The sequence below is a fragment of the Perca flavescens genome, chromosome 14 (genome assembly GCF_004354835.1).
Source record: "Perca flavescens isolate YP-PL-M2 chromosome 14, PFLA_1.0, whole genome shotgun sequence".
NCBI lineage: Eukaryota > Metazoa > Chordata > Actinopteri > Perciformes > Percidae > Perca > Perca flavescens.
Genome location: NC_041344.1, coordinates 5,507,402 through 5,534,490, shown reverse-complemented (window position 1 = coordinate 5,534,490; position 27,089 = coordinate 5,507,402). Strand labels below are relative to the sequence as shown.

At 42.6% G+C, this 27,089-nt stretch overlaps 1 protein-coding gene across 1 annotated transcript in view; it reads left to right on the top strand.

Moving 5' to 3' along the window:
• Positions 1-24,271, top strand: part of LOC114568342 (carcinoembryonic antigen-related cell adhesion molecule 20) — a 39,106-nt gene extending 14,835 nt beyond the window's left edge. Inside the window, exons 6-10 of the mRNA XM_028597913.1 lie at positions 2,167-2,445; positions 3,284-3,538; positions 4,492-4,618; positions 19,049-19,093; positions 23,725-24,271. Coding sequence (XP_028453714.1) covers positions 2,167-2,445; positions 3,284-3,538; positions 4,492-4,618; positions 19,049-19,067 — 680 coding nt within the window. The 3' untranslated portion in view covers positions 19,068-19,093; positions 23,725-24,271. The remainder of the gene's footprint in view (positions 1-2,166; positions 2,446-3,283; positions 3,539-4,491; positions 4,619-19,048; positions 19,094-23,724) is intronic.
• The last annotated feature ends 2,818 nt before the right edge of the window (positions 24,272-27,089 follow it).

The following is a 27,089-nucleotide window of genomic DNA, read 5'->3' as shown; positions in this document are numbered from 1 at the left end:
AGCTGCAAACACTAATTCAGGTGCCGCCGCAATCTGAGGACATTTGCATGGCGAGAAAGCATAAGGACTCCGGGGGGAAGAAGCCCCCGGAGTAAGTAACATCAGAATCAGAATCAACTTTATTGGCCAACAAGGAATTTGACTCTGGTTACTCTTTGCTCTCAAAGTACAACACTCACTTAACATATAAAAAACAGAAAGGACAGTAAGAAAAAACTATGTATAAATAATTTTAAGTATACAGTATAACAATACAATAGAATTTACAATTTTACAAGAAATATACAATAACAATTGAAGAGAGGGAAGGACTAGTGCAATATCAGTATAGTCTGAGATTTAATATTTAGGGTGCAGGCATTACATTGTAATTGTCCTTTAACAGCAATAGCTCTGCAGAGATTCACTGATAAGACCGGAAAACTTTAATTTAATGACAGTGACTGTGTACGCTCTTTAAATGACAATCTATACAAGTGATACAAATGTGATGTCTTATGGGGACATTTCATTTCAACAGCTATATATTATAAACATTTCACAGAATTTCACTTGAACTCCACCAACAGACAGCCGGAAAGGGCAGACTGAAACTGTTTCTCATCTCAGCGACAGACCTTAAAGGCATGAGACTCTTAACATGAACTCCCATCAGTCACACTAGCTGCACATGCAGGCTGCAGCGATCCACAGCAGACGACTCGCGGCTTACTTGTTTAACCCGTGAGGTGTTGAAGCGTTGTGTAACACACAGAGAATCCTGCGGAGAGTTCAACATGAGCCTCCCTGTGCCGTCTGTAGTGACTGCCAAGGAATCTTTTTCTTCTTGTTTTGGCGGATGTTGTTTTCCAGTTGGCTGCAGACTTTGTCTGTGTGTGTGTGTGTGTGTGTGTGTGTGTGTGTGTGTGTGTGTGTGTGTGTGTGTTTGTGTGTGTCTCAAAGAAAGGACCTTAGGACTACTTTCAATATAAATTCATATATCAACAATTCGCATGATACATGAGTCATATTTACTTGTGTAAGGGTACAGGAGTTTGAAATTTAACCTCACTCACTGTTTAAAACATGTATGGCATCCAAAATCCACTGTCGACAAACGTAATGAATGAAAACCCCGCTATGCGGAGGAATGTTTTGTAGCCCAGGCTGCCGCCCACCCTGCAACACCGCCGCGGCAGATTGTTTCGCTACTGCAAAACATTCCTTAAGGATGACTAAAGTTCTATCTCATCTTCAACATCTCAGAGTTTCTGTTGTTTCTCTAGTTTTAGTTTCTGAATCTGTCGTCGAGTTTTAACACACACACACACAAACACACACACACACACACAGACAAAGTCACATGTGCGTGTGTGAGAGAGAAACCTGCTGGGTTGGAGTTGGAGGATGGTCTTACATTATGCCCTGAAGAGTTTCTGTGTTTTCTTTCTGGATGACAACAGAGAGGAGGAGGAGGAGTTTGCACGCAAAAGGAAATTCTGTGAACATTTCATTTTGCCGACTCAAGCCGTTTGGCCGATCGAAACAGCAACCGAGCCCTTTTATTCTTACAGTCACTTTTGTAATATTGTCTGTACGGCCATGAGCCCTTCTTCCACGTCCTAAGATGTCTTATGCTGATTTCATGTCGATTTGAGAATGGTTTCTCCGATTGTAGCGCTAAGCCCAAGTCGGAGCCACCGCTTCAAATTAACGGTCACCTTTATTTTGAAACTTTAAAGGGGCCGTAGGTAGGATTGCGAAGATCCAGGACTTAGCCCCAAAAAATTGAACATCGACAACTTCTCAGTCCCTCCCCCCTGCCCCTTTCCGCTAAAGCCCAAAACGGTCTCCTAAGCCCCTCCCCCCCCCACAAGGGAGAATGAATGCATGTGCATTAGACACTCCCCCCTGTCCCTGATTGGTGCATTGAACAGGGAGCTGTGGAATATTTACAAATCCCATTACAGGCTGGAGGTGGTGCCAGGTTACCTGCTTCATGTAGTTCTACTGGAACATGGGGTCAGTTTCAGCAAATATGACAGAAAGTTAGTTTTATAAGTCTTACCTACTGCACCTTTAACACTATAAAGTGAATAGAACAACTGTAAACATCGAAATTAAACCATGCTCTCTCTCTCTCTCTCTCTCTCTCTCTCTCTCTCTCTCGCCAATGAATGTTTACAGATACCATCTCAGGTGCTACAGTCAGCGGCCCGACCTCTGTCCTCATTGCCGGCAACAGCACCGCCAACCTCAGTTGCCAGGCGGCGAACGGCACCGTGACGGCCATAACCTGGCACAAAGACGGCCTACGCCTGTCTGCCGGCGGCCGCCTGGCGTTCTTCGCCAACATGAGCTCCATGACGATCAGCCCGCTGCAGCAAGAGGACAACGGCGAGTACCGGTGTCAGCTCACAAACCCCATCCACAAAGCCGAAGCCTTCTACAAGCTGGTGGTCAACTGTGAGTGTTTGTTCTGCTCGGAGACTTGAAGACGCGGGCAATCAATTTCAACCCATCTACCAATCTATCAACCCATTTATTTCGAATTTGTTCGGTGCATTCCGTTCGCCTCCTCCGTTTGTAGCGTTGCTCGTAATCGATAGCTCACACTGTATAGACCAGTGGTGTAGTCTAATGTATTGTAGCGGGTGTACTGTACTGTATATAAATATATTGGCCTCTATATTGTGCCAGAATCTGCCTTTGGGGGAGGGGGGGGGTGTCTAGGTGTTCTCCCCAGGGTTATTTTGAGCATCAAAGAAGAAGAAATTTCCTGCATTCGCATAACTTTTATTCACCAATTTACGGTGGGAATACCTTTATTTAGCCTATGCCAAGAAGAAAAACACAGATGACAATTCAAAATATATCAAAAATATAATGTCATTGGGCATTTTTAAGTGGGTATATGGAAATCCTATCTCGAACAAGCCTAATAGTTCCGACGCCCACGGTAAAAGAAAATCGCCATTAGCTAGCTAGCTGTCTGGATTCACCCTGCAGAGATCTGAGGAGCAGTTAACCATAGTCCTCACAAATCCACCGGAGGTTAGAACGCCAACACATAGAAAAGGGAAGGTGGACGGGCATCCGACCAAAAATGAGGTATTCCCGGCGGAATTTCCGGCAGCAACAGAGGAATCCCGGAAATGTAAAGTCGTAAATAGAGACTACATCCTTTTGCACATTTTGTATGTACAGCACATAGAGCGTGTGGAGGGTAAGATGTGAGGCAAAGATACTGTGTGAAATGAAAGACCAGATAATAAAGCCTCTTTTCTCTCTGTTTTGCCTCCAGTCGGTCCTGAAAAAGCGGAGGTGAAAGGTAAAAAGGCCGTTGAGGTGGACAACAAGGTGGAGCTCACCTGCTTTGCTGACTCCATCCCCCAAGCCAACTTTACCTGGAAGTTTAACGGCACAGATACCGGTGTCAAAGGGGCCCGTTTTACGATCGAGATGGCTACTGTCAAGGACATCGGAATGTACACATGCGAGGCGAACAACGCCGTCACTGGCAGGACCGCCACGTACACCCACAGCCTGGACGTCAAAGGTAAGATCCATGTCTGTCGCCTGGAAACCCTGACTTCATTTCGTAACCACTGCCACCCGCATCAGACGCATATAGTTATTAGCAAGCACAACGTCCTGTTGGCTAATGACTCAAAGAATAGGTGAGATATGAACCCGGTGATTTACAGAAGTGCATTGACTTTAAAGTGCTCATATTATGCTTTTGGCTGTTTCCCTTTTCCTTTATTGTGTTATATATCTTTTTTGTCCTTACAATCCTGTAAATGTCTCCATCTGTTAAAAGCCCGACTGATGTTGACTCACTTTATCGCTCTTTAATCTTTCACTTTCCCTTTCATCTTTTAGTTGTTCTTTGTTTAATTCCCTTCTTTCCTGCCCCAGTATCAGCCATAACAGATAACTTCTAAAATAACATTAAAATGCAATAAGGCCTCTATAAGGAAATCTTCTGCTACCTTTTACATAGCTCAACTGGCTGGACTCACTGTTAGTCTCGTTTGCTGTTACAGGTCATTTAAGACTATTGTATGAAAAATGACAGCGCTTCAGAAACATTAAAACGTGACATATAGTCACTTTATATGACACTCCCCACCGCTGCACAACCCTGCGGAAAAAAAAATCACAGGAGCCCCTATCGTGCTGTTGTGAACGCAGCCTCAATCAGCATTGCTGATCGCTTCCATAGAAGTTACTCACCTGCAATCAGATTGAGTTGTTTAGTCATGTCCTGACACCAGAAGCTTTAAACATGGCAGCCGTTTGCACACTAAGTATTTTACAATACCTGGGTTTATATTCACAGTACCTGTATTTTACGATCCCTGCTTTTGTTGATTTACAGACATTTTGCCAGAATGTTAGAACATTCCACTACAATGGATCGTGGTTTTGAATTTAAAGTGAATTTACATTAGAGCTTTCTTACTCAGCAGGAGATTATAAATCTTTCAAATTTTTGTTGATTTGTAGCCAAAGGAACGTTGCCGGTCGATCAGGAAGGTCTCTCAGACGGAGCCATCGCTGGAATCGTCATCGGCGTCCTCATCGCTCTTGCCGTCGCCATCGGCCTGATCGTGTACTGCAGACAGAAAGTACCGTAAGTACTCTTGCTTTCTAAACCCCTTGTTCCGGGCACGTGGTCCACGCTGTGACTGGATGACGGGCACGGATCCGGCGCGTTCCCAGAACACGACTACAATGCAAGCCGCGGTTTATCCGTGGAGTTGTAACCGCGATCTTGTTGTGGTGTGCAGGTGAACCAACCCCAACTGGGGTTATAGGCTGCAGAACTAATTTCCATGTTGGATCTTGGCTGAAAAGTGTGTGTTTTTGCGGAACATTTGTTTGACGTTTGGCAATATATGCATGATTGTCAGACGCTCCCTAATTCCTGTTGGGCAACCGACGAGCACTTTTTCATGCATACTGAGGCCTTTACACGTACTAGACAGTTATGTGTCATCACACAAAGTTTGTGTTTTTCTTTTGCTACTTTCGTTGTGCTTCCTGTTTTTATTTTTAGATTATTTATTTAGAAAGGTCATAATTAGACAACACTGCCAGGCTCTAAGGTTGTTCCCTAACTTAGTACATTACGTGGCCACATGTATGTGTCATAGTTGAACATGTCACTTAAAAACCATGGGAAATAATGTGCTGCTACAACAACCTCCACTTTTCTGGGAAGGCTTTCCACCTGATTTTTCAGTAGTTTCTTCGCTGCAATTTTCTCCATGATTTCATGCTTAAAATAAAATAAAATAAAATATCTATCCGTACAGAAAATATCTATCCGTACAGAATAGATATTGTCGCTTCTAGGCAGAAACCTTGTATCTCCATATCCATGTTTTTTTTGTTTTTTTTCCTTAATCTATGCTATTGGTCACCCTTTACATCTGTCTGTGGCTTTTACAACTATTTAAACAGTGACGAGGCGATTTCATTTGACTTTGTCTGGGTAAGAGAAGCTCAATCAATTGTTTTAAAATGAGCCTTTTTTCATTTCCTGTTTTGGACATACAAGGTTATCACCCAACAGTGTGTGTGTGTGTGTGTGTGTGTGTGTGTGGGCTTGTTTAACTATATCCGTGGGGTCCAAAAACTGGGAGTCCAGTATACTTGTGGAGTCCCGACAGCTTTGTGGGGCCAAAATGCTGGACCCCACAAGGGTAAAGGGCTGTTTGAGGGTTAAGACTTGGTTGTAGGATTAGGGATAGAATTAGGTTATGGTTAGGGTGAGGGTAAGGGTTAAGGTTAGGCATTTAGTTGTGATGGTTAAGGTTAGGGTAAGGGGCTAGGGAATGCATTATGTCAATGGCGGGTCCCCACAAAGATAGTGCCACAAACCTGTGTGTCTGTGTGTGTGTTATCTGACCCTCTTTATTTAAGTCTGTAAGTGTGCGTGTCTGTAGCAAATCTGTTGTGTTCTTTGTTTGTGTGTTTGTATGTGTTCATGTCAGCCACTTAATGACCTCATAGGAAATTCTCTTCATTCCTCTCACGCCTTGGCGTCTTGAAACATGTTCAGCTAATGCGCTCACACGGTTTTACACACACGAGCAAAACACACACACACACTCTGTAGGGCTGCCCCGCCCTTCAACGCTCATATAATCACCCTAATTCACAACGTTGCACTTCTCGTCTATGTTTCAGGCTTAAAAGCTGAGGTTTTGAGTATTTATTCTTGACCACAGCAGCATCATCACTCATGACATGAGGCTCGTGATGATTTATTTGTCAAAAAAAATAAGAAAACTTGATAAGAATGATAAAATGTATTACTGTGCAGAGCTGCGGTTCGTTTTCTGTGAAGGATGTGGCGAGGGGGGTAACGTTAAGGTGGAGTTAGCAAGCTAACGTTAGCCAACTAACATCGGCTGGCTGGCTTGCTGGTTCCGCCGTGCTTTTATGCTGCATTGGTTACAGAGAATGAGCTGAACAGCGGGCTAACGTTAGCGGCCCGCTGACCCACTGCCGTTGGGTCTAACGTTAGCGCTCCGCTGACCCACTTCCGCTGGGTCTAACGTTAGCGCTCCACTGACCCACTGCCGCTGGGTCCAACGTTAACGCTCCGCTGACCCACTGCCGCTGGGTCTAACGTTAGCGCTCCGCTGACCCACTGCCGCTGGGTCTAACGTTAGCGGCCCGCTGACCCACTGCCGCTGGCTCTAACGTTAGCACTCCGCTGACCCACTGCCGCTGGGTCTAACGTTAGCACTCCGCTGACCCACTGCCGCTGGGTCTAACGTTAGCGGCCCGCTGACCCACTGCCGCTGGCTCTAACGTTAGCACTCCGCTGACCCACTTCCGCTGGGTCTAACGTTAGCGCTCCACTGACCCACTGCCGCTGGGTCCAACGTTAGCGCTCCGCTGACCCACTGCCGCTGGGTCTAACGTTAGCGTCCCGCGGACCCACTGCCACTGGCTCTAACGTTAGCACTCCGCTGACCCACTGCCGCTGGGTCCAATGTTAGCGCTCCGCTGACCCACTGCAGCTGGGTCTAACGTTAGCACTCCGCTGACCCACTGCCGCTGGGTCTAACGTTAGCGGTCTGCTGACCAACTGCCGCTGGGTCTAATTGTCCCTTCTCACTCCCTGCAACTCCAAGAACGTATCCCGAGCTGCGTCGGGCAGCTCTCCTCCCAGCGAGCTGCGACACAGTTTACGGCCCCACTGTTACAACTAACAACAATCGCCATTTTGTTGTGTACCAATCAAATGACCACAGGAAACAGTTTGATGGCCTTTCTATCCATTTTATTTCTATGGCTTGAACATACATTTCTTTTGACATTGGAATGACTTGGGTTCAGATACGTAAACCTGATGCTTACGAAGACATTAGACTCAACTTGAGCTTGCCCCAAAAGACTTAAAGCAGCAGTTGCAGCCACATGAAGCAACAGAGTGATGAGCTGCAGCAGATTACATCTTTTTACATTGGAAGAAGGTTGCTTCTTCCCAAATATTGGCACTGATGCAATCATGCGGCACATCCTGTCACATTTCAACAGCCTGTGGAGCACAGCAGGAAGCCGCCATCCTGAGTCAGAGACAGGCGCAGCCTCGGGCACGACAACGTGTTTGAGTTTGCAGCCCCGACAACTCGCATTACAGGAAACATAAATCCATAGATTTTTCCCTTTCTCTCCTCCATCGCCATTCTCCTTTTACACCTTTCTTCCTCTCAGAATCAGAATTGACTTTATTGTCATTGTAAGTGCATACAATGAAATTAAAAGTGCTACTCTACGGTGCAAGCATTAAAAACACACACATTAGACTAAGAACATAGAGCAGAGAATGTGAAGATGTTAACAGGATAAATAGTAAACTAGTGAAATTATTTAGTAAGATAATTTACTTGCATTGCACGTTATTACGTAAAGTGCAGGTGCATAGCAGCATAAGAGGATGAAAAACTGTCCCTGAATCGCGAGGAGCGTGTTTTGGCGAACCTACAACGGGCAACAGTTCAAAGAGGTGACGGCCAGGGTGGGTAGAGTGTTTAATGATGTTAGTGGCTCTGCTGAGGTAGCGTGAGGGTTGAAACTGGAAAAAACGCATGTCTCTTTCAAAAACAGTCCAAGGCACTCCATAGGATGTGTGCAAAATTAAAAAGCCTATATTTAAAGGTACAATATGTAATATTAAAATGTCTAAAAACGACTATGCCAAGCTACCAATACAAATCGAATCAAGAAAACGTAATTATGTGGGGGAAACTGCAGCTATTTTTATCAGAATGACACGAACAAACGTTACTAAACGTAACGTGGATGAAACTGTAATGGATAAACCTATCCGTGAACAGATATATTTTGTGACCCTACTCCGCAGCGCTGTGGAGGAAGGTCTGGCAATGCGAGACTAACGCTAAAACAATCGTACGCTGTCCTGTTCAACTTCTATCTGTGGACATGTTGCTATAGTGTTTGTATGCAGCAAAAAACAGCGTAGTGCGTTGTTATCAACTGGTATCGCTAGCAATGGCTAACCTAGCTAGAGCTAGCCCCACAATTAAAAATCGGACTTGGAAACGGCACGCCTTCATCTCAGGTGTGACGGCATTCCCAGCTCCGGCTCCCGAGTTCCGAGGTGAACGGAACGCACTATTAGTCTTCACCTTTTAACCAAAACCGCCCTTCACCCCCCCCCCCCTCGCTTCCACTTCCTCTTTAACAAACTCTGCAGTCAGTCAAGCGGGAACTTGGGTCATCAGGTGTCAGGTGTTGTTTAGCTGTAGAGCACCTTTTGGGCCCTCAGGATTGTTGACTCGTCTGTCCCTCTGTCATTCTATCTTTACCGCTGTCATCGACCCTGCGAGCAGGTGTCAACACTGATAACAGGAAGCCTTTGTTCTGCCCTGTTTGCGTTGTTGGTGGAGGTCTGGGTGCCTCTAAGCGCGGTGTCTGTGTGTCTTTGACAGCTTCAGGTGCTGGTTTGGGTTTCATTTTTAGATGTTTATTTGTGAATTGAATGCTGAGAAGAACCACAGACGTTTGCTTATGGCTGCACAAGAAGACTTTAAATTGGGGCTGAACTATATAAGGAATAAAGGGATAGATAGATGGGTGGATGGATGGATGGATGGATAGATAGATAGATAGATGGACAGATGGAAAATTACTTAATATATATTAAAGTTATATAAGATATTAGAGTGTGCTTATTTTCTGCTGCTTTCAGTATTCTGCTTTAAAACATCAAATTACTTGTTGAATTTAAATAACTGAAATAAAATCATAGATCATAGAATGTTGGAAATCCAACATTCTTTTATTAATCAACTTGAATTGAACGTAAAATGCACCACCAAAATAGAACGACAGATACACTTTAAAGTGTACTTTTCTACTGATATTCTCTTTGAACTAACTCCAAAAAATCTCAGTCTTTTGGGATTTCACCATGTTGTTATTGCACAAGTTGATATCGCGATAACGTTAAAAAAAACTATGAAAAATATAACCTCCATTCATCATTAAGATGTTTCTACACACGTGTGTGAGATGCCCGGACGGCAGAGACGTGTAAACCAAAAAGCTCTCAGGGGTGTTGAGACACACGGGATGACAGACGTGTGCATTGTGGAAAACCTGTAGTGGCAGTGCAGAATTACAGGTGTGGTTTCGGCATTATTATATGTTGCGGCTGTAAGCAGTCCAAACAAAGTGCTGCCGCAAGGGACTGAACACTGAGAGAGGCATAAACACACTGTGATGCGCTCCAGATTGTATTGCAATGTGCACACGTAAAAAAAATAGCTCTGCAGTTACCAAATGTAGTTACTTTGTGGGTCGAAATAAGTGCGTTAGTGTGGCGGTCAAAAAGTGATCGCTCCCAGGCTCACCCCCCCTCTCTGTCAAAGCCCAAAAAAAACAGGTGAACAGGTGAAGCAAACAGATATGGGTAACACTTTACTTGAAGGTATCTACATAAGAGTGACATGACACTGTCATGACACATGAACTCTAACTCTAACCCTGACCATAACTTGTCATGACAGTGTCACGTCACTCCTATGTAGATCCCTTCAAGTAAGTGGAACCCAAGTATGTTATCACTTCCGCTCAAACTGCGATGAAAACGCCCACCACCGACAATATAAGTGCACAATATAATAATCAATAAAAAATATAAATGGGACCATGAACAACATACAATATGTGGCGCCTACACAGTGGTTGAAACGGCACAACATGCTGTTAAATCTAAACTATGTGTTGGCTTCTAGCGACGTGTTTTCATTCAAAAACACGCCTTTTTTTGTTTTCAGAGAGAAATGATCTCACCGCACAACGATGTCCTTGTCTGGAAGGCGTAAAAACAAAAAGCGGTTCTCTCCAGGTTTACAATAACACATACACCTGTCGTATGGCGGAATGTAAAAAAAAAAAGGATACAGAAATCCAAATCAAGATCTGATAATCAAACAGGATCCCGTATGAACAGCATGCAAAGAAGCGGATTCAGCAGCGTGCAGATACAAATCTCGCGTTTTCCACTGCACCAAATACAAACGTTCCCCAAACATGCTGATCCATGTCTGGAAAGGATCTAGCTTTTTTATCAGTAAGGCTCGTTTTTTTCTTAGTGCTCTAAACAGCCCGCAGATTCTTTGCTAGCAGTGAAAAAAAAAAAAAGTAAAGAAAAACACAGATTGGTCATCTGCAGCTCACTTGTATTTACGGCAAAGTGTGGGAGGAAGCTTTAAGAGCTTCTCCGTCGCGTTTATTTAAAAAAGCAGATACCTCTCTTGGTTAATATGCATGCATTTAGGGATTTATCTGCATCAGCTGTGGGTGTGTGGGTGGGTGTGTGCATGTGTCTGTCTGTCTGCCTGCCTGTATGTGTGTGTGTGTGTGTGTGTGTGTGTGTGTGTGTGTGTGTGTGTGTGTGTGTGCATGCGCCGGTCTGTCTGCCTGTCTGTCTGGTCTGTCTGTCGGTCTGTCTGTCTGTCTGTCTGTCTGTCTGCCTGCCTGTGAACTTTAAAAATCCCTCGGCTGTAGATCACTGACAACAAACGGACACACGCGCATTGAACGTGTGTGTGTGTGTGTGTGGTAGAGTGAGTGAGAGAGTGACGGTGTTTAGCTTCGGAGCGAGTAGCGACTCTAGAGTCACAGTGAGAGAACCAAAGTGTCTCCCCTGTGCTTTCTGACCACGGTGGGGAATCTGGAGCAGGAGAAGTTAACCCTCTCCTTGATCTCATGTAACGCTGGCAAGTCACGGCCGAGCGACGTGCGTCGCCGCAACGTGTATAGTTACATTTTTCGAGAGGTGCACGTCAGGCTACGAGGTAGGTTCCAGCGTAGGGTCCAGCGTAGGTTCTGTGTCTCCACGTACCTACGTCGTACGTAGCCACGGCGTAGATGTAACGCAGGAGCGTAAATCACGCTTAAGTCCATGTGAGTTTTCAGGATTTTGAAAACACTAGCGTGACTGCATTCCTTCGCTCTCTGCTGTCAGTCACAGCCAGGAAGTCTCTGCATCCCCCTCAGTGTAGGTTTAGTTGGTAGAAAGTGTGTGGAGCAGCTTTCCTATTTAATTCGATGTTATACTGAACTGGAATGAGCCCAGCTGAAATATCCACTTACAGTTGAAAGAATCCACCAGTGGGACTGTTAAGTGGCTGCTACATAATACTGGAGTTTCTCCTAACATATCAAAATCTAGAGTAGTTCCTTTTCTTCCCAGAGTACTTTCAGGACTTGTCGTGTTTCTGCTTCCGACGGTGTTTGGTGTTTTAAGCCCCCAACGTTGTCTTCCAGGCAACGCGGCCTGGCAGCGCTGCCTCGAAGTCAATGTTGGGGGGACTTAAAACACCGGTGAGCGCTTCCAGCGCCAGGAAAGAACTTGAACCGGTTGCTTTCAGAGCTTTCAGTCCCATCTCATGGTCTTTGTTCAGCAAATACAGTCGGCTCGTGTGTCGTCATGTGGGTAAAGACGGTAACTGTGTCTGTGTAAGCATGCTCTCTGAGGTCCAGACTTGATCTTTCTCCGTCCTTCCGCTGACTGTAAACAGTGTTTAGGGCCTTGTCCAAGGGCATTGTTGTTTCAAGAGGAATCCGCTTTGTAGATAAGCCTCATCTTTACATTTGAATTTGAATTTTCTTGTGTTTGTTGTGTTTGTTGGGAGTCTGGTGGCTTTGAAGTGAGCGCTATGTACTCCTTTGGTCCTAAAAAAGGACAACCTAACAAAAATCTATACCAGTTTAAGTGTAAGCTATATTTAAAACGTTTTCTCTGCTTTACCTTGCCGTCAAAAAGCCCTTTCCGACAGGGGAACTGAAGCCATATTGCTCTCTCCAAAGTCACCAGACTCTACCTCGATCCATTAATTTGTGTAGTCATGTGACTTTTGGATCCAAACAAACAGCAGTAACTTACACTAGGCTTAGCTTCTGTGCCGTTATTTCACAGCCAATGTTGAATCAGCTAGTGTTAGCATTCCCATTTTTTCATATATTGATATGCTTACTGGGATCACCTATGTCACTTGTTTTTGCCGAGGCTAACCCGTTTCCATTTGAAAAACCTGGAAAAGAACGCAGATGGAGTCGGTCTTTAACCTAAGCATGATTGAAATTTTTTTAAGATTATATTTTGGGCATTTTAGGCCTTTATTTATAGGACAGAAGACATGAAAGGGGAGAGAGAGGGGGGGGGATGACATGCAGCAAAGGGCCGCAGGTCGGAGTCAAACCATTGAAAAGATGTTTTGGTGACATGCCGCCACTCAAAGATCTAAGACTTTTTCTACGTACACAAAAGGCCTATTCCTCTCAAATATTGTTCACAAATCTGTCTAAATCTGTGTTAGTGAGCACTTCTCCTTTGCCGAGAAAATCCATGCCAATCGCGCGCTCCCTCAAAACTTGCGACATCTGCGGCATTGTGCTGCGTGATAAAACTGCAGAGCTGCCTTTTATTGTGTCCAGCCTAAGGGACACCTGTGCAATAATCATGCTGTCTAATCAGAGTCGAACCTGCGGCCGCTGTGTCGAGGAGTAAACCCCCTGTATATGGGCGTGCGCTCTACCAGGTGAGCGAACCAGGCGTCGCTAAGTGTTTTTTTTTTTTACAAAGGGTTGTCATATTAGACAATAGATAGCATTTGATTTGTATACCATTACCAGAGCACGCTAACTAAACCAGTGGTCTGTCCGTGCGCTAACACTAAGACAATGTCTTTTTGTAGAACCTCGTCAGTTAAAGAGTTTTTACTCGCTTGATCTGAATACGTTTTAGCAGCTTGAAGAAGTACAGGCATCCAGTAAGTCTGATAAAAAAAAAATAGTACAACTTTGTGTGGAAGAAATCTTCTGCTCTTCTTTTTCTGCTGACTAAGGGGCTATCTACACGGAGAAGCTTTTTGTTGTAAACGTGTTTTTGGTACGATGTGACGTGGCTTAACAATTCAAAAATAGTTTTTCTAAGAAGTGTAATGTCAGTAGAGATGCCAGTTGACCGTGTGATCCCACTTTAAGTGTTGGAGACATATGCTTGTTTGTAGCTGGAGGTGGGTGGTGGTGGTGGTGGTGGTGGTGGTGGTGGGTGGTGGTGGTGGTGGGGGGGGTCCAAAAGACAACAAACACTTTGGTCGGATTCCTGTCTCCTTAGGCTCACATTACCCAGAGTGTCTACATTTATCAATGAAGCAGAAACTTTGAATTAGATCTTGAAGGCAAAATGACAAAAACAAGCCTGACTTCAGCCTGTAATTTACTTTAAAAATAAAAATAAAAAGCTTTATTTTGAAATAATTACAGGGAACTGATGAATATATATCGTTACTGCTGAGATACATGGATATTGTTGGTGTCAGTAACCCTCAGTATGGGGATTTTCACATTGTTTGAATCTTTCAAAATCAGTTAAATGATAATTAACTAATTTAAAATCCATCCTTTTCTTTATTGAGATCCAGCAGCGAACCAGCCAAACACAATCATTCAAACTAAAAACGATTAAAGATCCTAAATATTACTCTGTCTCCTCTTGATGCTGCGTTCAATAAAAACAAGCTGCCGACTGGGAAAACCCATTCACGTCACACCCCCTCAGTCATAATTACAAGTTAGATATTGAAGAATGTCTTTTGCAGGCTCCAACCCTGCATTATTAGCTCCAGAGATGCCAAACATGCCACCGGAGAGCTTTTATCCACAGTAATCCACAAAGATCTTCTAATGTAATGTGACAAAGGATTGCTGCAGCGTTTTTGAGTGGTTTTAGATTAAAAACTGAAAGTATTATTGATGTTTTAATTGGTTAAACTTGTAATTTTCTCACTCCCAAATAGCAATTTAGTGTTAAGTTACTCTCAAAATGTAACGTCAAGTGCCCAGACACAAGTGAGATCATTAAAGGGTAACTTCAACTTCAACCAGTCAGCAAAACAAGCTACAATGTAAGTTATCGAGCAATTGCGCACCTTCAATTTACGTCCACAAAAGTGCTTGTTTTGCCGCTGACTGGCTCAGATTATTATTCTAGACACAACATTATGGAAAGGATTTCGACGGAGGCCGACCGTCCTGCTAAACATAAAAACATCCGCCAAATTGCGTTCGCTAAAGCCACCAGACTCCAGTAATTTTATCAACGTAAAATACAATTAATTCAAAGTGTATAACTTTGAAAAGATGTTTTGGTTCTTCTTTCCACTTTCCCAACAATCACAACTCTAGCTCTGGTTAAAATAAACACACAGTTTACCGATTTACATGAAAAAAAGATGTTGGCTCTATACACGTCTAAAGTATTGTTTATTTAAATGGAGTCCGGTGGGTTTGGGGATCACGATTTCAGAGCTGTTTCTGGTTAAACAACAAAAAAAAAAAACATTATACTTTTAAACGAAAAGCTCCGTCTCTGTAGGGATCCTTTCCATAATGTTGTCCGACACTTAGAATAATAATCCGAGCCTGTCAGCGGCAAAAACAGAACTTTTAGTGGACGTAAATTGACGATGCACATTGGCCCTGTAGTTGGTTGTCCCTATCAGTCACTTAAAAACACAAAAACATAGGAAAATTGGGTTGAAGGTCCCCTTTTAATGTGCTGTAACTCATTACATGGATTCACCTGCTCAGTCTGTTTCATACAGAAGAAACAAAGAATCCAGATATTATGTATTTTTCTCCCCAACAACCTTTGACCCCCGGCCTGAAGTACCTTTTCTAAAGCACGTGGCCTTCGTCGTGTATCTGAGAAGGAGCCGTTTGTTTCTCCCCAAAATGGGCGAGGCCCGAGTTACAGAGAATGGCAGGAATGTCACTGTCTTGTCTGCACTCGTCCTCTTCAGCTTCACATTTTTCTTCACCTCCGCAGAATGTCGCGCCGAAGGCTTGCTCTTTGGGAGGAAATTGTTGGGTCTCTGTAAATTATACAGTGTGGCTTGGACCTGCTCTACCCAATCAGCTTGTCAGCTCTTCTTCATTTCTCTTTAACCCTCCAGTTTCTCTCTCATCTTCTTCTTGACATATCTGATTTCGTTTTGACTTCTGTTCTGGGTTTCCTTACATCAAACTCAACTTCACTAAGGGCCACACCGGAAACTAAGAATCACATCAAGGGCCAGACATGTTTAGTTTATCGATATGCTTTTATTTCATCGAAAAAAGTCAAATATCTTATACTGTATTATTGCGTGTGTCATGTAGTCTTCTCACTTACAGTTTGGTCGGCATAAAGTCCTAAAGAAGTCAGGAAAAAGTTCCTCAGCCATCATAGAAAAAAAGTGCCCAAAAACTTCGGCAAAAGTGACAACGTCGGAAAAAGTTACAAATCCGAGGGGCTGGATTTAGCCCGCGGGCCTTGAGTTTGACACATGTGCTCTACATCATCAAGCCACAGTAGTTTCTTCATTTTCTCTGTTATACCTCGAATCATCTGCCGCCATAGGCGTAGATTTCGGTGGGGGATGCAGGGGATTCGACTTTACGAAGACATAAAGACATGCATTTTAGGTAACTAGGACGGGTGCATTTACAGAAATGTTAATAAATGTAATAATGAATAAATCTTAAATCTGTATATTGTTGATTTTATTTGACAAACGGGCAGAAATGATTTGAGATTTTTCCGACAATATATGGGTGAATAGTTGAGGGGGTCAAAGTTTATTCTGCCGCTGTCCTCCGTCATCACCAAAGACTCTGATCATCATCCCATCTTTTTCTTTGTCCTCTCCCCAGCTTTTATTTCTCACCTGTCAGTCTCCGGCCTTCGGCGTCCTACAACGTTAGGTACCTTTTTTTACAATTACATTTTTCACTCTCTGACCTCTTTTTTCCCGCTGCTGCTCTTGTCAGTGGGCCAAAAAGTGTATCACGGTTTCTGTGATAAGATTCAATGACTCAACGAAAAGGTCTTTTTTTTTAATATACACTGAACAAAATTATAAGCGCAACACTTTTGTTTTTGCCCCCATTTTCCATGAGCAGAACTCAAAGATCTAAGACTTTTTCTACATACACAAAAGGCCTATTTCTCTCAAATATTGTTCACAAATCTGTCTAAATCTGTGTTAGTGAGCAATTCTCCTTTGCCGAGAAAATCCATGCCAATCGCGCGCTCCCTCAAAACTTGCGACATCTGCGGCATTGTGCTGCGTGATAAAACTGCACATTTTTAGAGCGGCCTTTCATTGTGTCCAGCCTAAGGGACACCTGTGCAATAATCCCGCTGTCTAATCAGCATCTTGATACGCCACGCCTGTGAGGTGGATGGATTATCTCGGCAAAGGAGAAGGGCTCACGCTGCGTTCCAGACACAGTCTTTAGCCCGTAAGTTACGACTTCAGGTCACGACTCACGACCCGGTAGTGTTCCAGGCAAAGTCACGACAAACCCTTCAAGCTAGGCGTTAGCTAGGGGCTAGGGAACGTTAGCTGATACTAGCGATTTCCAGTCGGCGACATATTTTGGGCTTCATTGAATAAACCTAACCTGTAGTACTACACAGTCGTATGTGTAATGTTTTGATTGCAGTGTGCGGAATTACTTTACGTTGCCTATTTATGTTTAAGTTAGGGGTTTGACTGCCGTTCCAGGGCACTTTCACGGGTAGAAGGTTGTAAAAAAAAACAGAGTTATGGGTTGCCTGGAACGCAGCATCACTAACACAGATTTAGACAGATTTGTGAATGATATTTGAGAGAAATAAGCCTTTCGTAAACATAGAAAAAGTCTTAAATCTTCGAGTTAAGTTCATGAAAAATGGGGGCAAAAACAAAAGGGTTGCGTTTATAATTTTGTTCAGTGTATGTAACGTTGGCTTTGTAGTCGCTCTCTGACTCGCTCTATGCTTCTCTGAGGCCCCATGGAAGGTTGCATGAAGAGTAATGGGCAGGTTAAATAGTTTGCAACCGTTTAATCAGTCAGAACAGGAAGTTCAGATTGACCCAGATCAAACTGCGCTGTAAAAAAATGTGCTCAACGTAACAATGTCATGCTAAAATATGCCCTAATATGACCTGAAGTTTCAAGAAAACCAAATTGACTTCACTAGAAAAGTTTATTCGTATTTACTTAGTAGACTGAAAGGGGGGCAGCCATAGTTTGAACATTCTTGAAAACTTTTTTTTGGGGGGGTAATGTAAGTACATCTCAACATAAGATATAACAAAAATAGACATTTTAATGCGAAGGGCTACATATTATAGCTGTAAGTCATTCCATCTGTTTTACAGGGCTCTAAAGGATTATAATATAATTGTGAAATACAGGATTGCGCAATGAAATGTAGTCTCCTCCACATTTCATTGTGCAGCATGAATCAACCAGATAAGAACCAACCAGATAAGAGCCACAAAATAGAAAATATTACTTCAGTTCAGCACAAACTATTAAAACTATTGATTTCTTTTTTTCTTTTTCTGATATATATATATATATATATATATATATATATATATAAAATATGCCACCCAGAACACTTTCCACTCTGCTATTTTCGTCCAAGTAGTTTAAAAAGTTAAAAAGTAAAATAAATTAAATATACATCAGCAGCTCTATTTATGCAACGTATAGCTCAATCTTTATATTGAAGTCACTACTTGAGAGACATTTCACCTTATTCCCCTTCTGTGTGTGTGTGTGTGTGTGTGTGTGTGTGTGTGTGTGTGTGTGTGTGTGTGTGTGTGTGTGTGTGTGTGTCTGGTGGTTTGAACACTGTGTGTGTGTGTGTGTGTGTGTGTGTGTGTGTGTGTGTGTGTCTGTGTATCTGTCCGTGTGTGTGTGTGTGTGTGTGTGTGTGTGTGTGTGTGTGTCTGTGTCTGTGTGGTGGTTTGAACACTGTGTGTGTGTGTACGTGTGTGTGTGTGTGGTGGTTTGAACACTCTGTGTGTGTGTGTGTGTCTGTCTGTCTGTGTGTGTGTGGTGGTGGTGGTTTGAACACTGTGTGTGTGTGTGCGTGTGTGTGTGTTTCTGTCTGTGTGTGTGTGGTGGTGGTTTGAACACTGTGTGTGTGTGTGTGTGTGTGTGTCTGTCTGTCTGTGTGTGTGTGGTGGTGGTTTGAACACTGTGTGTGTGTGTGTGTGTGTGTGTGTGTGTTTCTGTCTGTGTGTGTGTGTGTGTGTGTGGTAGTTTGAACACTGTGTGTGTGTGTGTTTCTGTCTGTGTGTGTGTGTGTGTGAGATTACATCATCCTGAATGTGTATCAAGGAAGTCATGCTGTGAGATAGCTGCGTGTGCGTGAATCAACAAACCACGGACGTTGACTTCCAAAGTGAAAGATATTTACCTTTAACTAATACATTTCTTCCAGTGTACTGATGGTGTTTGCTTAAGCTCCGCCTATCCTTTAAGTATAACATGTCGGGACATGCTGATATGAGTTTATCTTAACTCGTCCTATTTGTTTCTATGGAATCTAGTTTGTTCGTACCGTCTGAAACCATAATCACAGACTGTGTGAACGTTTCTCCACAAAGTGTCACTGATAGCCATGCAGCAGAGTGAGGTCATCGTTGGCGCTAATCACTGTTTCCTGTTGTGTTTGTGTTCTCAGGGTCGAGTCACCGTACTGAAGAAGTCCCCCCTCCGCACGCTGCTGGTGAGTCTCTCGGATTACTTATTATTAACAAGCAGAAGAAAAAAAAAAATCAACCGGTAACGATAAGCCATAAACTGCTGAACAAGAATGTAACTAAATGTCAAATCAGATACGAATAAAGATGTAGCGATCAGGGGCGAGGCTAGAAGGGGGACTCTGCACCCCCCACCCCCCACCTCCCCTTAAATCTGACTATTGTGATTTCCATTTGGATCAGAGTACTGTCACTTGTCTGCCTGTTCTGCCATGGCTCCCAGCCCTTGTCACATGATCAATTAATGTTTCCATGACGGCCATCCAAAATTCTGATACCATAGAACCAGCACTGGAAATATATGTATATTTTTTTAAATGTTAGACTGAGCCTGTAGAAAATGTGTGTGTGCGTGTGTGTGTTGTAACAGTAGCCACCAAGGCTGTCTCCACTTGGTCGAGCAAACACAGCCCTGCAGGTGTGTGTGTGTGTGTGTGTGTGTGTGTGTGTGTGTATGTCACAGCTTCCTGTGTGTGTGTTTTAAGTCTCTGTGTGTTGTATTAGTGTGTGAGATAAGACTGTTGATTTAAAGTGGAGTCACACACACACACACACACACACACACACACACACACACACACACACACACACACACACACACACGCACACACTACTAACACCTGAAAGGCTGCAGGTAGAAGCTTAATGCAGGAAACTGCTGCAGGGCTCAGACACACAGACTGTGTGTCTGTGTCTGTGTGTGTTTCTTTTATCTGCCAACACTTGATGACAGATTCAGAAACTGTAACTAGACAAACAACAGAATCTGAGATGTTTAAGATGAGATAGAACTTTAGTCATCCTTAAAGGCATACTATGTGACTTTTGCCTCTTCGGTCCCCCTACAGGTGGTCTCATTGGAACTACAGCTCACGCGGCTGTAGTTTCAATGAGACCACCTGTAGGGGAACCAAAGAGGGAAAAGTTACATAGTATGCCTTTAAGGAAAGTTGTGTAGCTAAAATGCTTAGTATACATACATAAATATGATAAATATGTATTATTTATATCAGCGCTTCCCAAAGTGTGGGCCGTGATCCCCTGGCCGGCCGTGGCGGTGTCACAGGTGGGCCGCAGCCTGGGCTTTAAAACATTCTTCCGTGTAGTGGGTTTTCATTCAATATGTTAGGGCTGGGCAATGGAGAAAATCAGATATCACCACATTCTTGACCAAATACCTCGATATCGATATTGCGGCGATATTGTAGGGTTGACAATTAGTGCTTTAACAAAATATCTTCACACTTAGATTTTAGATAAATAACCATCAGTAATGTGGACATAATGTCTAAGTGGGGAAAATGCAAATAAGAGAACAGCTAGAACTGGTAGATCTGGTAAGTTCAGAAAAGTACATCACTTTGCAACGCAGCCTTTAAAACCAGGAAAAGACAACACTTATGTCATATCACAATTTTACGATATCCAAAATCTAAGACGGTATCTAGTCTCATATCACGATACCGATATAACATCGATATATTGCCCAGCCCTACAATACATTTGGCGACAGTGGATTTTGGATGTCATACATTTTTAAACAGTGCGTGAGGTTCATTTTCAAAGTTTAATTTTAAACTCCTGTACCCTTACGCAAGTAAATATGACTCACATATCACGCCAAATAATTAGTCAGTTACCGGAAAAATAGCTGATGTATGAATCAATCAGTCTTTGAGTCGGTGGAGCAATAAAACATGACAGGTTGAACAACAGGCGTGGCAGAACAACACGATTACAAAAGCTTACAAGTAGAAACATACTGGAAGTGCATGTTGGGGGTTGATATGATGCAGAGACTCGTGGATGGGTGTGGTGTGCGTGGGTTGTTAGGAGAGGAGATGGGCGTGTGCGTCAGATGTATATTTGTGGATGTATGGTCTATATCAGTAGCCTGGATGCCAGCCGAACTTAGCCCCGCCCACAAAATTCGAGGTCGGGAAGTTCGGTCTGGAGTCGCTCCGTTGAGAAGCAATTATTGCCCGAACAGGATCTGTTCGGACCAATCAGATTGTCGGACAGATGATCAACAGTAACAGAATCAATCACGTCACCAAAGAACGCTTGGGTTGAATTTTTGAAGAAAAAGAAACGTGTTTTCGCCGATCCATCTCTAGAAATGCAACTGTAGCGAGCATGTCACTATCACTAACGTTATCCACATTTATATTTACAAGAAACAAATGATATATCCAGCTTCAAAAAAGTCTAAAAGTCGGAAGTCAGAACGAATGCAAGCGAATGCATTGTGCAAAGAGTGGTTGCTATGGAGACGATACACAGTGTTGAGTTCCGTTGCTCTGATTGGTTGTAGGTATATCCAATGAATGCAGAGGCATTTTTTTTTCCTGGTTCGGTTGGAACACGCCCCATAATCACAGCCCAATGGAGCGGTTTCAGACTCACATTCTGACTAGAATTTGAGTATGACCACGTCAGGCTACTATATCAGTGTTTCTCAAACTTTTTTTCAATATTGTACCCCCTTTGAATTGCTTTTTTAAGCCAAGTACCCCGTGACGAGCACAAAACATTTTGGTAGAAAAAAAGGTAACACTTTAATTGTGACATGACACTGTCATAACTATGACATGACACCGTCATGAACGTTATAAACACGTCATGGAATTTTATGACTTCTGACGTTTTTTGTCATGACAAGTTGACATTACATTTCTTTGGAGTGTCCTTATTAAGACAACTTGACATGAACCAGGATGACATTACCAGAGGATGTCTTTGTCATGACAACTTGACATAATGTCATCCTTAATAAGGATCTTATTTATCTACATTTTTAGGATGTCTTAATAAGGACACTACAGAGAAATTTAATGTAAAGTTGTCATGACAAATACATCTCCTGGTAATGTCATCCTGGTCAAGTTGTCATTACAATGACATCCCAAACTAATTTATTGTCAACTTGTCATGACCAAGACAACTTCTGGTAATGTCACTTTGATTAATGTCAACTTGATTAATGTCAACTTGTCATGATCAAGACAATCCAAACAATATGTCAACTTGTCATGGCAAAAACCAAATGACCCTTTCATGACAGAAGTCATGAACTTGTTTCTAATGTTTATGACACGTTCATGACAGTGTTATGTCATAGTTATGACAGTGTCATGTCACGATTATGTCAATACTTTCAAGTAAAGTGTTAGCGGAAAAAAAGTCGATAAAAAGAGGTACAATACGGCGCCAGCAACAAAAACATTTAAATGCTACATTTTAAATGTTTAGAATCCATCACTTCATTCATTCATTCATTCATTATTATAGTATTATTATTTTAGTAATCATGCATGACATATTTTTTAATTAGCATTTTTGCAAAAAATTCACATACCCCCCTGCAGTAGGCTACTCCAAAGTACCCCTAGGAAGGTCTGGCAAAGCGAGACTATAGCGGATGTATAACGCGCACAAAACACAAAAATCGCTTCTGCGTAGACAGTTGGTCTTTGATTAGAATTGGGGAGATATGATGCGATAACTGTAACATTTAAAGACATACAGTTAACCCTCCTTGTTGTCCTCAGGGTCAAATTTGACCCGTTTTTCAAAAAGTTAAAAAATAACTTTGGATGGTTCCGTAAAATAAATGATCAGTTCACTTCTTTCATTGAATTTGGGTTTTTTTATTCACTGTTATAGCCTTTTAGGGTGGACAAATGATACAAGAACATTGAAAAAATTGACAAAATGTCCAAAAAAAAACATAGATGTAAAAAAAAGTTGTCTAAAAAGTTGCAGGTCGACAGGAAGACAACACAAGGGTTAAACACGGAGGTCCGACCGGTCTGTCGTCTCTGCTGGGCTTATTTTCTGTCCGGTGTTGCTTTGATAAACCTAATCTAGCGTTATGAACTAGGGCTGGGCAATGTATTGATATTATATTGATATCGTGATATGAGACTAGATATCGTCTTAGATTTTGGATACTCTAATATCGTAATATGACATAAGTGGTGTCTTTTACTGGTTTTGAAGGCTGCATTACAGTAAAGTGATGTATTTTTCTGAACTTACCAGACTGTTCGAGCTGTTCTATTATTTGCCTTTACCCACTTAGTCATTATATCCACATTACTGATGATTATTTATCAAAAATCTAAGTGTGAAGATATTTTGTTAAAAAGCACTAATTGTCAACCCGACAATATCGCCGCAATATCGATATCGAGGTATTTGGTGAAGAATATCGTGATATCTGATTTTCTCCATATCGCCCAGTCCTATTATGAACAGCAACATCTCACCTGTTTGGGTGGGTCCATCAGCTCTCCAAGCTAAGCTAACGCTAGTCAAAGTGTTGACTTATGAAAGCATCAGACATGCCTTTTTAGATGAAGGAGATGATTCCTCGTTGTTCCTCGTCGTCCCCCGTGTGCTCAGCGACGTTAAATTGTACGTACGGCACGCCGGAGATTCCTACCCGGAAGTGATTGTGAACAAGCGTTGTGATTGGGCGCCTGTATGACACAGATTAGGTGGCAGAGGGCAGGTGGCTCCTCCTGTGATGAAAATGAGATATTTTGCAGCTCTCCTTACATTTTCTTCTTCTCTTCTTTTCTCCCCTTTGTAGGAGAACCAATCCGACCGATTTGTTTCCCACGATCCATCTGTGCAGCCTGCGGAGGAGGAGCGTGCGGTTGGATCCGGCTCGGTTTTCCGGTGAAGCCCTCGCCAAAACCAGATTTCCCCGTCATCATCCCTCCCTCTCTTGCTCTATCTCGCCGACGAGGACAGAGGAAACATCGGTCGAACCCAAACGATGGATCCTATCAGTTTGGATTATTAGCCGGAATCATGTCTTGTCTTTTTTGACTTTCATCTTGGCCATAAATTCGTCCGCCATCACTGGATTGTCACCCGCCCTTCTCTTCTTCTCTTAACGACCTGGTGTTAACGAACGTCATCCTTTACCTTTTTTTGTCTCGCTCGCCGCTTCCTTTAGGAAACCAAAAACGCAGAGAAAGCCCCGTGCCAGAGACGTTTCCTGCACTGAAGCTGATGGACTGACGGTTACGATGACTGACTCTCTTTATCCTGCTGGAAACCTGAGGAGGACACACACACACACACACACACACACACACACACACACACACAGAGGCCACACACGAAGACATTCAGGATTCTGTTGTTTTAAAAAAATATAGTATCTGAAAAAATAGGTTTCTTTTGTGGTTTGATTTATCTTACTCTTTGTGCCGGTTGGGTGGAGTTTGCCGGGTGTGTGTGTGTGTGTGGGTGTGTGTTTGTGTGTGGGGGGGGGGGGGTGGGCGCTTCAAGTGCAGCGAAGGATTTCAAATTAAAAAGTTCCAGATGCTCCTTTGTACTCTCAACGGCGCCATCGACGGACAGTTTGATTCCAATAACAGATACCTCAGTTTGTCTGGTGCTCGCCACTTTGAGAAGTCTTTTTCGAACACACCTGTCGAACCCCCCCACCACCACCACCACGTCGCCAGTTGAGTTTTAAATTTTATTGAGGTCCCCCCCGCCCCCACACACTCACCCCCCCACCCAGTGTCCAGCTGCTTTCCTTCATGTCTCTGTTGTCGTTTCTGAGCTTTAAGCTGAACACGTCTTTTCATCAGTGCTGACTGACATACGATATGTTTCAGGTCCAACCTGCCAGCCAATCAGAAGCAAGTACATTCTTTTTTCATTATTACTTTAAGGGTTTTCAAAGTGTTTACATACTTTGAGATACTTTGGAGTTTTTTTGGAGGGAAAAGTTTGGTGGGCTTCAGGGAGACTTTTTTTTTTTTTTTTTCTTTTTTTTTTTTTTTTTTTACCACAATTGGATCAAAGTTGTTTTGAGCTAAATTGCCTTCACAGGTTAATAACTTTCATCAAAAATGTAAAAGAAAACAAACCACTTTTTGTGTTATTTGAAGTTCAGTTTTTTTTTTTTTTTTTTTTTGCAACATTATTTAGTTCTCAAACCTGTGGTGATTTCTCCGGCGCTCAGAGCTAGTTGATGATTATTATTTTGATTGTGTGTGTGTGTGTGTGTGTGTGTGTCTGTGTGTGTGTGCGTGTGGTTAGTGGTTGTGTGTGTGATCTCAGACTTCAACATGCACTGATCTCCAGTGAGATATGTATTTATTTTGTTTAGAAGAAAAAAAAAAAAAAAAAAAAAGCCTTGATAACTGGAGCTGAAGATCATAGCCGGTCCTGCAGATCACACATTCAAAAATCTCATTTGCTGTTTTTTTTGGGGGGGTTTCTTCACTTTGTGCGTTTTCACCGTGACCTACGCAGTTCGAAGATGCTCAAACTGAATAAAAAAAAAATAAAAAATCTTAAAAGGTGTCTTTCTAAACATATTTATGTGTTCAGTTTGAGAAAACACGCAGCACAGAATGTATTAATAACACATTTGTTGTCCTAAACGGGATACGTTTAAATGTTGAAATCGACACAAGCAGCCTTAAGGAAAACTGCCCTCACTGTAAATAATAGAGCTAGATAAAAATGTGTTCATGACATTTTTTTGGAAATGTACGTGGGTTTTTTTAAATTTCTTACCGTGATTTATTTGTTTAAAAAAAAAAGCTTTGTTTTATGTTCTGTTGTGTTGTTATTTTTTTACAGAAACTGTCTCAGCGCTACGAAATTCCTGTAAAAAAAAAAAAAAAAAAAAAAAATCTTAAAATTAATGTCCCCAGGTGTAAGATTTCTGTCCAATTTGACGTCCTTGTAAAGCCATAAAAGTTGTGGAAATATTTTCCTAAATTTGCCCTGTTTGTTGTGTTTTTTGGTCATTCGTATTCTGTAACACCGAGGCTTCTGTTGTAATGGTTTAACGAGAAGAAACCGACCAATCAGAGTCTGAGTATCTTCAAACCACCCAATCACAGAGAGAAGCGAGTGTTGGCTGTGTGTGTGTATGTGTGTGTGTGTGTGTGTGAGAGAGTCAAGGAGACTAGGGCGTGGCAGGTGAGGAAAGCCAGAAAGAGCCCTCGGCTGTAGATCACTGACACCAAAACACACACACACACAAACACACACACACACACACACGCACACACACACACACAGTGAGAACCATCCGTCTCAACAAGTCATTTCATTTCCATTTCAGCTTGAGCTTAAAGCAAGTTGATTGACAGATCTTTTAGTACAGTAATTAGGACAGAAACTAAATCTAGGATATTCTTCTTTTCTGATGCTGATTCAAACTTTTGCAAATGTCTGTGTTCTTATAGGACCCACAAGAAGCAGTGTTGAAGAAGTGAGGGCTGGACAAAATGTCCTCCCTTTCTAAAAAAAAAAAAAAAAAAATCCTCTCAAGGTCTCAAACTACAATCGGACCTCACAAAGACAGAAGTACAACACACAGAAAGCGCCGTGTCATCTGCGTACGCTCTTTTCCTGCGGGTCAGGTTAACCTCGTGATAATCCTGTTCCTTCCACTCATCCCAGATATAAACAGAGAACACACACACACACACACACACACACACACACACACACCCAAATACCATCAGTGTCAAGGAAACATAGGCTTTCATCTGTGTTGTCAGAAACACACAGAAGAAGGTTAGCACAATAAATCCCCTCTAGAAAGCAAGAAACCTGTTTTTTTTTGGAAATTAAATTGAAATCATTTTGTGCCACATGTTTTATATTGTTGCTGTTATTTCACATCCGTTGTATTCGAGTGGATGCTATTGTTTGATTATGATGCCTCTTAATAACATGAAAAGACTTGTTTCAGACCGTAAACCATGCGTGCATTCTATGGAGTCCAGAAAATAAACCGAAAGGCATCTTTGATGGACACCTAAATATACGTCGCGCCATTTCAAAGACTGAACAAATTGAACATTTACTAACAAACTCAAATATTGACTACCCGTGTGTCACGGAAACGTGGCTGACGTGGCTGACTTGCCATAGCTGCAGCAACAGACTAACCATTCCGATTTAACCCTC